The following is an 18,956-nucleotide window of genomic DNA, read 5'->3' as shown; positions in this document are numbered from 1 at the left end:
GCAATTTGGAAAAGTAGAATTTTAAAATTTGTGATAAGGCTAGCTTTTAGACAATGAGTCAGCATCACTTGGAGGGTTACAGAGTGACAGCTAGCTAAACAAAATGATGAATAATTAGCCTAGCAATAATGCATGTCCATTATTCATTTGAGCATCTATTCAATTTTTATTCTACCAACGCTTCCTGTGTGCCTGCTATTGAGACATCCCCCTAGGTGCTGGGGTTGCACAGACACTGTGCTCTTGCCTCCAAGCTCTGTGTGTAGGTGAGGAGACGTACGTGCACAACTAGGTCCCAAGGTTGTAAGTGCCATAACAGGCCCACATACTCATTGTTCTCTGTCTGGGAGTGAGTTGGAGAAAGTTGTATGAACAGAGAATTGAAGAAAAGTAGGATCATTGAGCACAGTGGCATTCTAGGCAGAGACAAAAACATAGGCAGAGTCACAAAAACTTGCAGGAATACTGCATGCGCTGGAAACGATGAGTGGTTTAAGTATGGTCGGAAAGTGATGTCACGAGTGGGCGAGAAGGCAGACGAGGTGGCAAGGCCAGGTGCTAAAGTGGTTGCCATTCTGTGCTGACGATCTTGGAGTTTATCTCATTTCCATGGAAGAGCCACTGAAGGATGTTAAACCCCTGGGTAACATGAGGCGATACTCCGATGGGGGAAGGAGGAAAGGACAGATGTGGAAGGCGGGATCGAAGTAAGGAACTGGAGGAGAGGCTGGCAGAGCAGCCTGGGAGAGTGTTGACCAGGCCCTCCCCCAGGGGAGCCAGGAGAGACCAAGGGGTCGATCAGAGAAGCAATCAGGAAGTAAGGTGAACAGGATTCCGGAACCAAATGCAACGGAGGGGCGGGGATGAGAAGCGGAGGAGTGAGGCAGTCTCACAGAAGCCTTGAGAAGCCAATGACCGACGCAGATAATGGCAGGGTAGCCAGAAACACCAAGTGCATTACCGAGAGAGGGTTCACCTTTCAGCTTATTCAGTGTTGGCAGTTCGTGTCCAGTGGCAGTTCATGTGTGTCCCAGTGCCTCATTGAGCTCACTAAAGGAAGATGTTGTCAGTAAGAATCAGCAGAGAATCTTGTAACACACATCATCACTGATGATCAAACACACACAGATACACTCCCACAAGCTAAATCGTTAGAGGATGACTGTTAAATTCCATAGGATGGTGTTGCCTGTGACACCACAATGGCCCTGTCTCTTGGCATGTTGTTGAGGACACTGTTCATCCCTTTTGTGATGTTAGACATTCTTGGTTTAATGACTGACTTGTGCCAGTGGTTTATAAAGCCCTTTCACATGTCATTTAATTCATTTATGTCATTTAATTCTCACAGTAACTTTATGCAATCATGGCCCATAGATTATTATGCATCTTATTTTACAAAGAAAAGACTGGTCCAGAAAGATTAAATGACATGTCCAAGGTCACACAGCTGACAAATTGTAGTGTCAGGATTTTATTTTTGTACCTTACCTTGCTATCTAAGGAACCAAAAAGATTTGTTGCTTTAAAAGGAGAGCCTATGCTTTATAAACAACTACCATCTTGGGAAGGAAAAGGAAGGTGACCTTCATAGGCCAATGATGGCACTGAAATGCAAACAATACTAGAACATTGGACATTAGAAGATCTTCATGCATGGTGTTTAGATAAGGAAGTGGTATAGTGACTCCTCCAGTCTCAAGATGGCTTTGATTTTGGCTATTCAAACAATTAACTAAATTCAAAGTGCACATCACCCTAAGCTAAGACAACATAATGACGTGTTACCCTTCATCTATTGATGTTGGGTTTTTGTTTTCTATTGGTTTAAGATTGCTCAAATCCTTGTATGGAAATATCTAGTCATATTATAATTTATTATAACTGCTACTCTGACAAAAAAACAAATATATCTAAGATGCCCAGATACCAAGAATCTCTCTCAATTTAAAAGATTATTTTCTTTACAATTATTTGTGCCATATATACTACTGTGCTGAAACCTTTTGTTCACTGGTGATAAAAAAAATAGAGTTTTTTTTTTCTTTAGCCTTGAAGGATGCCTATTTTAGATTTTGTAGAATGTTGATCTTCTCAGCTCTCTTTTTGATTGATCTTTCTGCAAACCAAGAGTGGAGATTTTCCTCACTTACTATCCCAGAAGGCAACTACGATGTCAGATCAGACCCTTTGTGATTACTGTTTTTCAGGACTATCTTTTTCTCAAAATCATGGAATATGTCCAAATCTTGTCCCTGCTTCTACCACCTGAAATGCAAATGCATAAAAGTAATATAACTAAAATTCTATAATGTCAAACATTGAAACCAATTCAATAATAGAACAAGCTATTTTTTTCTAGAATCATGTTTCCTTCTTCAAGATGAAAGGAAGTTATATCATAGCAGATGTGGCATGCTCAAAATAAAAGTTTTAATATACTGTTATTTAAGACAGATAGGAAATGTAGTCACTAGTATAATTAACATTGTGTTTGCAGGTGAATTTTGAAAATCCACTAGTTTTTGTGATTTCAATGTCATTTTTATTTTCTTTTGTGGTACAGATCTAAAAGTGGCTTGGTACAGCAAAGACAAGAAAATCAAGCCATCTCGGTTCTTTAGAATGACTCAATTTGAAGACACTTACCAACTGGAAATCGCTGAGGCTTATCCAGAAGATGAAGGAACTTACACTTTTGTTGCCAATAATGCTGTAGGCCAAGTGTCAAGCACAGCCAACTTGAGGCTAGAAGGTAGAGTAAAACAATTTCAAGAACTACATCTAATCTCACAATGTCAGTAACAATTACTAAAGATTTCGTGTAAATCATTGTTTCTATCATTCTCTTTTAATTCAACTAATCATTTCCATGTTACCGTGTTACATGCGATGTTCTTGCTTCTCATTTACCCCTTTCCATGATGAATCACAGACCATCACTTTCCATTTGGCCCTGATTTTTCTAGGTAACCTTTTGTGTTGTATTGCTACCACCAGCAGCGTTCATGCTTCCTTATCTGCATGAATCAGAATGGGGGAAATGTGCTGAAGAAGAAATGGGCAGATTTGTTTTCTCATTTGGCTAGGATAGAAATCAGATTTTTTTAAAAAAAATATAAGGGTGTTATTATCTTCCCATTGCATTGATACAATTATAATTTCACAGAAGCTATAGTAGACAATGTCAGGTCTCTACACCAGTAGACATATTCACCATAATTCCTAGAATGCCTGAGTGTTAAGGGGTCCAGTCCTTAGTTGGTTTAACAATTCTGTTAGTTGGGGCTCTTAAATGTCATCAGAAACACTTCCATAGTAGCAGGGCCACTTTAATTCAAAACAAGGATAATAATATTTTCATGCAGTCAGACTATTTTTCCTGAGCAAATATAGTCTATGTAGTATTATATACATAAATATTAATACATATGACATAGGAAAACTTCTGGTTTTTTCTTAATTTTTTATACACTAACTATAACTAGATATTTTCTTAATAATGAATTTCAAGTGGCTTACAAAATAGAAAAGCTGATTTATAACCAGAGGAAGAAAAAAAAGAATACTTAAACCCTGTTACCTATTCCACTGTTGCCTTCATGAACAATATGGTAAAGTTCCTTAGCCCATTTGTGTCTGAGAAATGGAAATGAACTTGTGTGACTTCGAATTAATAGTGACATATAATGACAAGGCATTAGAATCAGACTGAGTTCTAGCCCATCATTGAAATTTGTGACAGATCTGTAGACAACTCCAAATGAATTCTGGTTTCAATGCAAGGTAAGACATTAAAAATTGGCATGCTTCTTTTCAGGATTTAGCAAATTTGAAGAAGTTACATCCAACTCCCAATGGCATATCTCTTCATCAGTTTCATTTAAGAAGGAGTCCCTTGGCCAAAAGCCCATCTTCATCCAGCCTCTATCAAGCCTCAGGGTGCTCAGCGGGGAGACAGTCAGATTTCATGCCAGGGTTTCTGGCATTCCCAAGCCAGAAGTCCAGTGGTTTCATAACCAGCAGCTAATTCTACCAACAAAAGATATAGTTTTCCATTTTGAGGAGTCCACAGGCATGGCTTTAATGCTTATAGTTGATGCTTACTCAGAGCATGCTGGGCAATACTCTTGCAAAGCAACCAATAGCGCTGGGGAAGCCACTTGTGCAGCTACACTCACAGTGACTCCAAAAGGTAAAGCCCATCTTGCTTCAAAGACTTTGATTTGCTGCATACCTCCCAATCCCACTGTTACTAATGAGTCTCTGCTGTTTGTTTCATTGCATACTGTGGTCAGTCCATAATTTACTAACAAAGTTACACCCAGTAACTCCCCCCAAATTCTCAATTATGGGCTAACCTATATACTTTAAATTTCACCAATGTATGTGTTCTATGCATTAGAGAACCAGTAATAATTTTATTAGGCACCAATTTCGCTTGGCTTTTTTACTTTTCTAAACAACATCACATCATTGCATCATTAAATGATCTATTTACTGTATATTTTTTATAAAGTATATGGTGGAGGGAAAGCAAATGGTATCCCAAATATGATGAGCTAGGGGCAGGGAGACTATGTCACCATGGCTAGCTGCAGTGACAGCAGAAAGAAGGGACCAGATACTATATGGCATCCGCATGAGCCTTCGTCAACCACTCATCACTGGATCACTGGGAATGAATTTTCTGTTGTGTAATCCTGACATTCTACAGCATACTGCATCTGGCATGCTGCTTCCAAGCGACCATGATGTCTTTCATCTTCATCTTCCATACCATTTTATGTTACTAACCTGGGCAAGTGACAAAGCTTAGATCTTAATATTCTCTTCTTTTTCTTGTCACTTGATTATACAGTGCAAGCCCTAGATAGGCAAAGTTCTGGGAAAGATGTAAGAGAATCCACCACGTCCCAGGGAGTGGCAGATTCCTCTTTCACAATGCAGGAGAGCAAAATATCCCCAAAGGAAATTAAGTCATTTCAAGGATCGTCACATAGATATGAAGTGCAGGTTTTTGAAAGTGTATCTCAAAGTTCCACCCATACAGCTGCATCCGTTCAAGATATAGAGTTACACCGTACTGCGTCCCTTTCACAAATTGCAGAAAGCACTGAGTTATTTGAGAAATGTGCTGAAGAGTCCAGGAGTGAGGTGCCACAGATTCTCCTGCATCTTCAGGATCTCACTGTGACATGTGGTGACACTGCTCAGTTCCTCTGTGTTTTAGAAGATGAATCTTTCGTTGATGTGACCTGGACTCATGAAGGTGTAAAGGTAGAGGAATCTGAGAGAGTGAAGCAGTCACAAGATGGAAATATTCAGTTTCTTACCATATGTAATGTTCAGCTGGTAGATCAAGGACTATACAGCTGCATTGCACACAATGACTTTGGAGAGAAGACAACATCAGCAATACTAAGTGTAGAAGGTGGTTATTTGATTTTTAGCTATGACTTGCTTCATTTCATCCTCATCGCTTTATGCTGCTTTTATGCCATGCAAATTGAATCAGTGAACATATTAATTAGAATATCTCTAAATTAGCTTTCTATTTATAAATGACTTATGAAAGTCAGCCAAGTCATTGGCCAAGCTGGTCTTAAAAATTTAACTTTCCAATCTAGATTCAGAAAGTTTAGCTTTCAAATGCAGATTCAGACAGTGAAGGTTTATCTCATATGTGCTGCTTTTTCTAATATTTACCAATACACCACTGAGGAAGTATACCAAAGTAAATTAAAATGTTGCAATACTTACTGGTATTTATTATTGTGCCTGACACTGTGCTAAATTTAAATTTAGTCGTTTTAATACTAAGAGGCTCAACAATTATTATATCCCTTTATTTTCAGAACTGAAGGTTTTAGCTGTTTATAGAGAGGCTGTGAAAATAGAAAATTGGGCACTGAAAATAATAAGGCGCTGTCTGGACCAAAATTAATAGTCTCTAGATATTTCTCAATAAATGATGGTGCTGTTGAAACAATGGTCTTTCTTTCTGCCCAGTAGAAGGAATCTGGCTCATTAATTCATATAATGTATCTCTAATACCCACTCACCAAAAAGAGGCCTTTTTCTTTCTTAACCTGAGATCTTGTTCTATAGCTATTTCCAATTTTATTACCATAGCCTACAGAGGGAATATCTCAATTAACAAGGTCTAGTTATGTAAATTAGATGGAAAATTCCACCATCTAGAGAGTTGACCCTCAGTTTCACTAAAGCTGCTAGCTAGCACAGTAATTACACAGAGTGACTATTTATCTGGAGGTGTTGTCTACAAGTCATGTAGGTAACAGCTGTGACAGTCTCTGCAGCAGTGTAATTGGGAGCTGGCTGCGTTGCAGAGGTGGGATAAATGTTGGCCTTTCAATTCGCTTCCTAAAGAACTTAGTGCCACAGTACACTGTTTGAATGTCACGTTCCCAGCATGGATTTGAGCTGAGTATTTTTGCCCTTGGATCTCCAGTTCACTCAGTTCCAATTGGTTCTATTATTAAGGTGTCCATGAAGCAAGAGCATTTTTTTTTTAGAAAGTCCAGACTGCCTTACTTGTACTTAAAAAAATTAAAAGATAAAACAGTTTTAGGCATTTCAAGAGTGAAGGATCAAGCACAGTTGTTCGATTATTTGATATAAGGCCAATCTTTATATGTTCCTCTTTTATTTTGACTTAAGTTTATATCAGAGTTATCCACCATGATCAACTAGAAATATCAAACCCCTAGAAGTCTGTTTGAATGGAGTTCTTATGCATATCATAAACATAGACATATCATATATTAGTTTTGGAACTAACATGCTGCCTTTCCTTCTCATCCTAATGACATTCCATCTTCTCTACATTCAGTATATGTTGTATTCTTAGAAACACAGCTAATTTACGCCTTCTCCTAACTTTATTCTTACCTAGCAAAAGAATCGCAAACCAGAGCAATTACAAAAATTACTCTTGGTTCAGACACTAAAAGTATTAAAACACTCAGAGTCGCAAATTAAAACAACACGTGAAGTAAAAAGAGAATTGTCAAAGGAAACATCAAGTGTGTCATTAACTTCACACCAAAGACCATAAGGAACTGAGAACAAGGGAATCAAGTGTCCAGACACGATGCCACACGCACGGAAGAATGAGAGTGATACGAGCATACCAGCCTTTCCCAAGAAGCTGCCCCAGAAAGGATTGTGTCCAAAAAGCTGCGCCTATTCCTTATGTAATAAAAGCAATTTTGAGTTGAGGAGTCTTTGTTTTACTCCTTAATCTGTAATTAGACTTTGTGTAGTTTAAAATTTGAAAGTTGGTTCAAACCAAAAGAGTGTTTGCTAACAAAAATGTTTAATTCTGCAGGAAAAAACTGAGAATAGCCCTCAACTAAAGTGGCAACTTTGAAAATGCATGTTCTTTCTAAATGTGATTTCACTTCTCAGCAAGTGTTCAGTCAACGGGACATTTTTTTAAAAAAGAATATTCCTTTAGTTTGTCAATGACTTTTCAGAATGCATGTGAAGGCATGGGTAATTGTGGAACTGAAAGTGAAAATTTCATAGAGAACCTAAAATAAAAATGTTTTAAATCTTTCTGTCAACATTGTCATGTACCTTTATCAGCACATTGATTTTTTTGGCATGGACTTTTTGGTAAATTTGGTGAATGTAGTATTTGGTTATTATTAATAAAATAAAGAGAAAATTTTAATCATATAAATCATGAATTAATATAAAAACTATATGTAATTAATTGCTAAAATCTCTTTAATATATTTTTTCATTTTAGCCCCTGAATCAATTTTGCATGAGAGGATTGAAGAGCAGATTGAAGTGGAAATGAAAGGTATTGTTATGATGGATTTGAGATTTAAGTACAAATTCTGAAGGATTAATAGAATCCTTGATTTGCCTTCATTCTCTTAATATTATTGAGAAAAGTGACATAGATGTAAAAATATATCTCTTAGAGTATATATTACTATGTCGCATGCCTGGTTTAGTATGTTGATTGTTACATGCATTCCACAGTAATTTGTTGTATGGTAATTTAAAATCTGAATTTAAAATGTATCAGCCATATTCAACTTTATGTTTGCAGTCATTTTCAAAAGCGTGTATTATGAAAAGTTGTCATCTTAATGCATGAATTCATGAAGTAGAAGTTTGTTTTCAAAATCACAATGAATTAGATTGAACAATAGACAATAACCTAGTTGTCATTCTCAGAATGCAATGTCATGAATGAATTATGATTGAAATGCTCCTTTATTTAGGATGTGTGAAAATGTTACATTCTCATTCTGGTTTACACTTCACGCACATATATCATTTTAACATTGATATGTCTCTTATACTGGCTTGCAGATAGCTGCCTATGTGATCCTTATTGCCTGCTTTTCTTTGCATAACATTGTGACCTAATGGCTGTATTAGTTCGAATAAACGCCTTCTCATTTTATTTTAGCTAGTTATTTATGGCTATAGCTCTTGTATATATTCTTTAAATAGCTAATTGTCAAAAATATAATAATTTACTCTACAATCAAAAGGATCAGAAAGGGCGTTTATTCCACTCTCTGCAAGTCAGGTAAGATTTTCCTCTTAGCCATCAAAAGAACAAAGTTTTCCTGCTCTCAAAACAAATATGCCCAGGAACATGTTATTTTAAAATGCATTTTTGCTTGTTCAAGAAGAAATTTCAACAGTTTGAAGAAAAGACCAGACAACGAACGATTTTCGTGTCAGAATCTTTTAAACAGAGCATGGTGTTGCGTTTATTCGAACAAATATGGTGAGTGAATTTTTTTATGGATTTGTGAGACTCTGTAGCATGCATTTTATTTCATTTCCTATTTTGCAATTTCATTTATTCAATTTTTCAAATACTATGGCAAATAGTAAAACGCTTTATAATCTATTTTTTTTCCAGAATTATTCTCTGAAGGGGAATCTGAACATTCAGAAAGGGATACGCGTGACGCCTTTTCAGATTCTGAAGACATAGACCACAGCTCCATGGCTGCTAAGAGATATGCAAGTAGAATATCATCTACAAGCTCCTGGCCTGAATACTTCAAGCCTTCTTTTACCAAAAAACTTACGTTTAGATATGTTTTAGAGGGTGAACCTGTTGTTTTTACGTGTAGATTAATTGCCTGTCCAACTCCAGAAATGACTTGGTTTCATAACAATCGACCTATCCCAACAGGTCTTCGTCGGGTTATAAAAACTGAGAGTGATTTACATCATCACTCTTCTGTCTTAGAGATTAAAAGGGTCCAAAATAGAGATTCTGGAAGTTATAGATTATTAGCGATTAATAGTGAAGGGTCTGCTGAATCAACTGCATCATTGCTTGTTATCCAAAAAGGACAAGACGAGAAATATTTAGAATTTCTGAAAAGGGCAGAAAAGACAGATGAAAACGAGGAAGCTTTAGTTGAAAGGGGAGAAGAAAGGGTAAAGGTTGATCTGAGGTTTACTGGCTCTCCCTTTAACAAAAAACAAGATGTGGAACAAAAGGGAATAATGCGAACTATACGCTTTAAGACAGTAAGTCCTGGTAAGAAAACAGATTTTATGTATGATGAAGAATATTTAGAAAGTAAATCTGACATAAGAGGATGGCTTAATGTAGGTGCAAGCTTCCTGGACGAGGAGACCAAAATGAAGTTGCAACGTTTAAGGGAGGCTAGAAAAATGTTAATGGAGAAAAAGAAATCATCTTTTTTAGATACATCACCTGAAATAAGTTCAAGAACTTTGAGAAGTGACGCTACCAACAAAGCTATTCTGTTCTCTAGAGAGGAAATGAAAATCATGTCTGTGTCTGATCTAGCTGAAAATAGAGGTAAGGCAGATAATTCAACTAAGGGCATCATCCAAAACTCACATGCCCTTTATAATCAAATAGCACAAAGTATAGAAACGGGCGAACTTCCCACAAGCTTTCAAACTACTGTTGATGAAGAGATTTTCCAGACTGAAATAAGAATGAGCCAAGAGGCATTTCTAAAAGAAAATCTACCAGAAGACCATTTATATGGTGGGATTCTAGTAAGTGAAAATATGCAGGCAAGAGGGCAGGTTGAAGACATTGTGACCGATACTGCAATTGAAGAGTCATCTAAGTATTTCACTGATGTATGTCAAAATGAGGAAGTATATGAGACTCCTGAAAAGGTATCTCAAGTTAGTAGACCATATGCCAGTGAATCTTTTGGTACACTTGTAAATATTGAAGAAAGTGAAGAAATAGCTAGTGAAAGAATAAGAAAGGATGACCTGAGAGAATTACAACACTCTGCTTCTACAAAAGTTGATGCATTCAAAACTGAGCAGAAGGAGAAAAACATGAGATTTTTTGAAAGTTCTTCCCCAAGACGTCCAGAACGTTGCCCACCTTTATTTCTTCAAGAAATTGAATCTCAAGAAGTTCATGAAGGTGACAGTTGTGATTTTGTGTGTCATTTTCAAGGATATCCTCAACCTATAGTGACGTGGTATAACAATGACATACCAATCACACGTAGACAAGGCTTTATCACTCATACTTCAGAAAACTATTCAACATTAACTTTTTCTTCGGTTCATCCTGAAAATGAAGGTTCTGTTACCTGTGTGCTGTTTAACCAATATGGAACAGTAAAAACAACATGTATACTTAAAGTGAAGACAAAAGAAAGGTATGATATAAAGGCACATCATAAAGTCCCAGTGTTCCATGACTACTCTGATGAGGAGGAAGAGCTAGCACTGGTGTTTGACCAAGCAAAAGGCATCCATCCATCTTTGAGTCAAGAGGGCCAAACAAATCTTCCTATGTTAAAAACTACCCCACCTGTTCCTCCCTCTGTGGACACAGAATTGCTTTCCTTTCCTGTAGAAATTCAGATAACAGCAGCTACACCTACCCCAGAACAGGATACAAAGTCAAGAGAATTGTTCCAACCTGAGGAGCTAGAACCTGAGGCAACGCCTCGAGATCAAGCTACTAAGTCACCGAAACACAAATTTGTATTTTTGTCTGATGTTACTAATGAGCCACCCAAAATGTTACAAGAAATGCCAAAGCATGCCTGGTGTAGAGAAGGGGAGTCTGTATTTCTTGAATGTTTAATATCTGGTGAGCCTCAGCCAGTTGTAGCATGGTTTCGAGATGGAGTCCTTTTAAAGCAGAACCAGAAGTTTCAGTTTGAAGAAATTAATCGTAGCCATAGATTATATATTAATGATGTTAATTCTCAAGATTCTGGAAAATACAAATGTGTTGCTGAAAATAGTTCAGGAACAGTTGAGAGTGTTTCAGATCTAACGGTGGAACCTGTCACTTATGGGGAAAATAGTCCATTTGAAAATATTGGTGGAATTTATGCAAGATATTCCAAAGATCAACAAGTATCAATTCAGGGAGAATCTATAGGAGCACATTTTTATGATTATCCAGCTGGTCCTTTTGCCCCCCAGTCAGGTGTAAAAGAATATTATGTAAAGGAATATTTTCAAAGCCTTGAGATGGCTGAGCAGATAGATCAGAAAAAACAGGTGTGTTGCATACCTTCTAGAGAAAAACTACCCAGATTTATGTGGTGTGCTTCTAGATCTGTAAAAATCAACAAGCCTGTCATGGCTGAACTTACACAGTGTCAGGATGGATGGGAAAAGAAACATGTAAGTGAAAAATCAAAGCTTCACCAAGCAGAGGGTACTGTTTATCCATTTGCCAAGGATTTTATTGAAATTAATATTAGGGAACAAGGAGGAAATTATTTTGGAAAACGTGGTGGATCAGAACAGGAAAATGTACAAGAATATGCCCAAAGTGACTATTTACCAAATATCCACTTTGAGAGAATATCTGATAGTTACAAAACAAAAGATGCATCTATCATTATATCTGAAGAAGCCCTGGGTGAAGAGAGATACTACCCAGGGAAAAAGGTAAAGCACAAAATCATCGCATTTGAAAAACTGCAACAGGTAGACAAAGGAGTTCTAGGCAAAAGACCTACCAGGAAATCATTTGTTCATCCTCCTGAAAGGAAGCCTGGTGACGTAGACTTTTCATTAAAGCAAAGAGAATCGAGATGGAGTAATCCAAATGCAAATATGCATCAGGCAGAGAAAATGTCTCCAAATGCTGAACCAGATTCATCCAATGTTATAATGAATTTAAAGCTGCTTTCCTCTCAAATACATAAGGAATTTGAAGTACAAGAGAGAGAACAGCAGAAAGAATTAGGTCTTATAGAACAATCTGCAATTTCTGAAAGGGCTGAACATCAAGCACCTATTATGTTTGACTTAAAGCAGTTTCACTCTCAGATAGAAAGTACAGATGTAAAATTCCAAGAATTAGACAATAATCAAACAGAAGAAGCTTATTTTAAAACCCAACACCCTGCTTCTGAAACAACTGATACCGAGTACATTCTATTCGATCTAAAGCAAATGTATTCTCATATAGGAGATCCAGCTATGGTGCTCCAAGGGCCAGAAACTAGTGAACAGCAGGAAACACAGTACAAAGAAGAAATTCCTAGCCCTGAAATGTTACCATCTGATACACAGAGTATCTCTAAAAACATGCAGAAAAATATCATGTTTACCAATCAAGAAATTTCTTCCAGTCAGGAGTTTTCAAATAGAACTATGGTGGAGAAAAGTAGCATGGGTGAAAATACCTGTTATTTAGAAAAAGAAGTCCAACATGTACGGGAACAAAATTTAGAAATTTTAAAAACTGATCTTTCTCGTAAGTTCTTTTCTGAAGAAATCTATAGTGAATCATGCGCCGTACTTCAAACAGCATCTGCAGATATGGGAGAAACGGATACTCCTGAGAAAAACGGTTCTCTAGAAAATGGACACGGAAGCTTCATCTCACACTTGAAAAAAGCAGCAAGTGAGGAAAAGCTCTTAAAAGTTTGTGAGGTGGAAGAAGAATACAGTTTAGAGGACGGTGGGACAGAGGAACATAGAGATGGCACTGCGGAAGACCAGGCAGGCGACGTTCGGGAAGCACACACGCTCCCCAGACAGCTCTCTCTGAGCCGGTGCCTTCCATTCTTGGTAACTGAAGAACAGAATCCAAGTGAACAAATGAGTAAAAAACCCGATATGCCTGTAGAAGAAAAATGTTATGAGGAAGTTCAAGTTCAAAAGGAAAATTCCTTCTTCACCACAGAAGGAGAAACAATAGACACTTGTCTTTCTGAAAGTCTTCCTAAATTGGATGAGGCACATACAACTGAGGTAATGGAATCTGAGGCCTCCCTAACACAATATTTACTTGCTGCTGGAAAGCATGAGGTTCCTGAAACTAAAGACACCACACACAAGGCAAAACTTGTCCAGAGTGAATCAGTCACTTCAATGGAGGTTGAAGAAGTAACTTTCAACACTGTGTATGAATATTACAACCAGAAACAGGAACCACTAGGTCGTCCATTCTCTCCTGAATCTGATATTTCAATTGATGTGGGAAGTACAACCAGTGAAGAAATCTCTGAGTTAGATCAGTTTTATACCCCACCATCATCTGTTGAACATTTTGAATCTCCAAAGTCTCCTGAATTATATTTTAGTCCTTCAGATACAATGAAACAATCGTCAACAAATCCAGGAGATGAGACTGTTGAAAGATACTCCACACCTTTAGAGGAAGTTGCTGAAAGATACTCAACACCTTCTGAAGGTGAGATAGCAGAAAGATACTCCACACCCCCAGGGGAGACTCTAGAGAGATATTCCACACCCCCAGGGGAGACTCTAGAGAGATATTCCACACCCCCAGGGGAGACTCTAGAGAGATATTCCACACCCCCAGGGGAGACACTAGAGAGATATTCCACACCCCCAGGGGAGACTCTAGAGAGATATTCCACACCCCCAGGGGAGACTCTAGAGAGATATTCCACACCCCCAGGGGAGACTCTAGAGAGATATTCTATTCCTAAAGGAGGACCAAAACCCACCGGAAGTTTTAAAATGCACCCATCAAAAATGGAAAGGGAAGACAGTACACCAAATGAGCGTTTCCATACACCCACAGAAGACAGAAGTTCAGCCTATGAAATATGGCGTTCTGATTCATTTGGCACACCCAATGAAGCCATTGAACCAAAAGACAATGAAATGCCTCCATCTTTTATTGAACCTCTGACCAAAAGGAAGGTATATGAAAACACAACATTAGGCTTCATTGTTGAGGTTATGGGCCTTCCAGTTCCTGGGGTGAAATGGTATCGAAATAAATCTTTGCTAGAGCCAGATGAAAGAATCAAAATGGAAAGGGTGGGTAATGTGTGTTCTCTGGAGATTTCTAACATTCAAAAAGGAGAGGGAGGAGAGTACATGTGCCACGCTGTAAATATAATAGGGGAAGCAAAGAGCTTTGCAAAGGTAGACATCATGCCCCAAGAGGAAAGGGTGGTGGCACTGGCACCTCCCGTTACCCATCAGCACATTATGGAGTTTGATCTGGAAAACACCACATCATCAAGAACTCCTTCTCCTCAAGAAATTGTCCTGGAAGTTGAATTAAGTGAAAAAGATGTTAAAGAATTTGAGAAGCAAGTGAAAATAGTCACAGTTCCTGAATTTACTCCTGATCATAAAAGCATGATTGTGAGTCTAGACGTTCTTCCATCGAATTTTGTAGATCCAAATATGGATGCAAAGAAAGGAGAAGACAGAGATTTAAAAATTGATTTAGAAGTATTTGAACTGCCTCCTCGCTTTATAATGCCTATTTGTGATTTTAAAATTCCAGAAAATTCCGATGCTGTATTCAAATGTTCAGTCATAGGCATCCCAACTCCTGAAGTTAAATGGTATAAAGAATATATGTGTATTGAGCCAGATAATGTTAAATATGTGATTAGTGAGGAGAAGGGAAGTCACACCCTTAAAATTAAAAATGTCTGTCTTTCCGATAGTGCAACATACAGGTGCAGAGCCGTGAACAGGGTAGGAGAGGCTATCTGTCGGGGATTCCTCACCATGGGAGATTCCGAAATATTTGCTATGACAACAAACAGGAGCAAAGTGACCTTAAGCAGTTTGAAGGAAGAATTAGTCTTAAAGAGCAATTATGCAGGCAGCTTTTTTGAGTTTCAGGTGATGGAAGGGCCTCCCAGGTTTCTCAAAGGTATCTCTGACTGTCACGCACCATTAGGCACAGCGGCATATTTCCAGTGTTTAGTCCGTGGCTCTCCAAGACCCACGGTTCACTGGTACAAAGATGGGAGATTGGTCCAAGGAACAAGGTTCAGTGCTGAGGAAAGTGGCATAGGGTTCCACAATCTATTTATAACAAGTTTAGTACAAAGCGATGAAGGTGAGTACAGGTGTGTAGCTACGAACAAATCAGGAGTGGCTGAGTCCTGTGCAGCACTCACCTTAACTTAAGTGCGATGTTTTAGTGCCTCGGTAATTATCAGAATTGATTTGAGTGCTTTCACATATTCCAAATTATATAGATGTAATAAAATTCCAAATATGCCCACTCTATTTGAATGCATTACCTTGAAGGCCCCTGGGGAAGTATTTTCTCTATGTAGAAATCTCATCTTTGTAATACTTGTAAATATTTTGTTATCTCAACTGTGGAATCAGCACTTGTGTCAATTATGCTGTGTATCACCAAGCACCATTAAACATCTCCTTGGCTACCTAATTGTTTCTACTTTGCTTTACCCTCATTCCTCTTCCACAGAGTGTTTCATCAGAATGCATTCTCTTTTAGCAGATGAACTATGTATGCAAAAATAGAATGTAAAATTGAAGACCATGTCAGATGACCATGCAGACAGATTGGTAAGGGAAAAATCTCTCTGCTACCGTTTATAAGTCATTTTAGAATTGCAGGCCGGGCATGGTGGCTCACGCCTGTAAACCTAGCACTCTGGGAGGCCGAGGTGGGAGGATCGCTCAAGGTTAGGAGTTCGAGACCAGCCTGAGCAAGAGTGAGACCCTGTCTCTACAAAAAATGGAAAGAAATTTATTGGCCAACTAAAAATATACAGAAAAAATTAGCTGGGCATGGTGGTGCATGCCTGTAGTCCCAGCTACTACTCGGGAGGCTGAGGCAGGAGGATTGCTTGAGCCCAGGAGGTTGAGGTTGCTGTGAGAGACGCTGATCCCACGGCACTCTAGCCCCTGCAACAGAGTGAAGCTCTGTCTCAAAAAAAAAAAAAAGAATTGCAATCCTTTTGCATCCAAACCCACTCTATATTTACTCCAACTTAGAACAGGCAAAACAAACAACAAAAACCAGCTTCTTCCAATTGGTGACTGTGAAATCTGTTTTACATTTCAATCTTAATATATTTTTTTTTAATTATGCAGCATTTTATTTTCTTCATTAGGATAAGTTTCCAGGCAAAAAATATTCAAGTACTTGCAATGCAATTGAATTTACTGGTGATACTGTAAATTTACTGGTGATACTGTAAAAATAATTTGAAATATGTAAGGTATATGTAAATAAAGAAAACAGATGTCATTTAGTGTGCAAATTTAGGAACAGTGAGGGCTCATGAGTTAGAAATTATATTACACAAGTACTTTTGAATATTAGTAAATGAGAAAATCTATCATGCCAGCCTCTCTTAATCAAATTTGAATATAAGTAGCAGAATGCTATGTAATTTCTAAAGTTTTATATAATGAGTTTTAGACAGCATAAATCTTCACAATCAAAGATTTTGCTGATAAGTTATAAAAATGAAAGTGGATCTTTATTTATACCACACTGTAGTAACTTTGTTCTTTTCTTTCTTAATTTCAGAATATTACAGGGGTACACACGTTTTGGTTACATAATTTGGTTTTGTACAGTTTGAGTCAGAGTTATGAATGTGCCCTTCACCCAGTTGATGTGCATTATACCTGTCAGGTGTGAATTTACCCATCCCCTCCTCCCTCCCACTCTTTTAGAAATATTTTCATTATTAAAATCCCTCTTCTCAAGTGCTTTACTTTTTAATGTGTTTTAATTCTCACTAGTTTTGAAGGGACCTATTGTGCTCTTTTTGTGGACAGAGATCATTTAGACATTTGCAGAATAATCAAATAAAGATCTTTCCACTTTCAGAGGTACCTTATTTTCTCAATTTTTGAGATGATATCAGGTGTAAAATGCAGCATTAATTTAACATAGGTCTGGAAGGCAAAAGAGAAACTACCATATCGCATTTACATATAGATTTTAACCTACATTTTGATTTCAGAATATTTAAAATTAAAAAAAAGAAAATGGAATATTTTTAGAATTGAGACAATATGGTAAATTTGTATTTCAGATTATATGCAAATAACAAGATAAAATCTTTCCTGTCAATTTCCCTGAATTTCATCTTTAAAACTAATAGAAATTAATAAGCATTCAAATTTATTTAAGATATTTATATTTCCAAATTGACTCTTTAATTTTATTTCCCCAAATTAAAATTGTAGTAAAGTCACAAACTCTTTAATATTTTACCAGTGTGCCATTGTTGACCTAAATCTTATCATATAAGATTTAACAAATATAAAGAAATTCAGTTTTCTTATCTGAAAATGAGGAGTTAGAACAAAAGACCTCAGAAGTGGTCATTCAACAATACGACTCTATGTTATCCTAATAGTAAATAATCTTAATATAATTTAGAATAAATTATAGTTTTGCAACAGATGAGAGAAATAATAGCATATAGTAATGAAATTAGGACTTTTACCTTCCTCCATCTCTTAAATTGCTTACTGTTACCTATTGTCTATATTTGTCACCTGCATCAAGCATGGTGCAGGTGACATATGATACCATGATCATATTAAATATATTAATTTAAATTTAATTTTAAACATAAAATAATCATTTAATCTAAATTTAGTTTTCAAAAGAATTCATATACCCAATTATATTTACTATATTTCTTATATCTATCAATTTTTTATTCCCACCATGGGAATTACTTGACAGCCATCCAAATTAAAGCAGCAATAGAGAGAATGTGCAGAAAATAGGCAGAGCAGTCAGGCTTCCCCTGCCTTTCTCTCCAAAAATTTTGATTTATTTGCTTTGAGTCACCATAACCCGTCAAGATAGATACACTATTGTGGAACAATCATGTGGAACTAGTGAGCACATGATAGTTATAATGTACTATATCGCATCATAAATCCCTGAAATAAAACTAATTCTGTAGTTTAGCAATTTAAAGATTTATTCTACTCTTAGCCATATAATGGATCCTAAAATTAATTAGAAATTCAGATCATAAAAAACACGACAAGCACACTTTACTCAACCATTATACAGCATAGTCACAGTGAAAACCCTGTTTCTTAACCAAAAAAAGAAAGAAAAGAAAAGAATGTTTCAATCCCTTACTGGATTTCAGGAAGGGCTGAAAAACATACTTTTATTCATATAAGAAAGAAGACTTTATTTGATTTTGCTCATTAGAATTCTGTGACTCTCCAGTGCATTGAACTTGAGGATATGCAGAATAACAAAGACTAAATAGGGAAAACTAAGTCTGATCTACACTCGACTTGCTTATCAATTGTCAAAAATAATTAAATGGACTTTTTTATTTTCTGACTCAGTGGCACATAACTTAATACCTTGAAATGTTAATTTCCCTGATGCTGGATAAAGAATTTATTATATTACACATAGTTGAGTTGAGACAATTAATAGCTGCTACTGCTACATGTGCTTTTAACTACACCTTTCATGTTTCAGCACATTTGAATTTCATTTACTGTTTTTTATGGTTAATCTACCATGTTTTTAATTAAGGGAAAACATTTGACACTATTTCAATATATAGCAGGTAGAGGCATTTAAGCTACATTCACATTCATTTCTTTTATGAATATTTTGGGAGTTCAAGTGAAGGGAAAGCTGACATGAGTTCTATATTATAGGCAAAATGTAAAGTTAAGTGGTCACCATTATGTATGTAAAA

General features: G+C 36.9%; 1 protein-coding gene across 46 annotated transcripts in view; it reads left to right on the top strand.

The window, feature by feature from the left end:
* The window catches only part of TTN (titin), a 273,099-nt gene that overhangs the window by 44,661 nt on the left and 209,482 nt on the right, over positions 1 to 18,956 (top strand). For 45 of the 46 annotated variants that reach the window (XM_076005692.1, XM_076005688.1, XM_076005677.1 and 42 more), the window contains 2 exons: positions 2,567 to 2,755; positions 7,781 to 7,837. In XM_076005692.1, coding sequence (XP_075861807.1) covers positions 2,567 to 2,755; positions 7,781 to 7,837 — 246 coding nt within the window. Of the gene's footprint in view, positions 1 to 2,566; positions 2,756 to 7,780; positions 7,838 to 8,923; positions 17,180 to 18,956 lie in introns of those variants that run through there. The other variant, XM_076005714.1, reaches the window with a different exon arrangement.

This window comes from Microcebus murinus, chromosome 8, assembly GCF_040939455.1.
Source record: "Microcebus murinus isolate Inina chromosome 8, M.murinus_Inina_mat1.0, whole genome shotgun sequence".
Classification (NCBI taxonomy): domain Eukaryota; kingdom Metazoa; phylum Chordata; class Mammalia; order Primates; family Cheirogaleidae; genus Microcebus; species Microcebus murinus.
The sequence above is the reverse complement of the archived record's forward strand: the minus strand, read 5'-3'. Positions and strand labels throughout refer to the sequence as shown.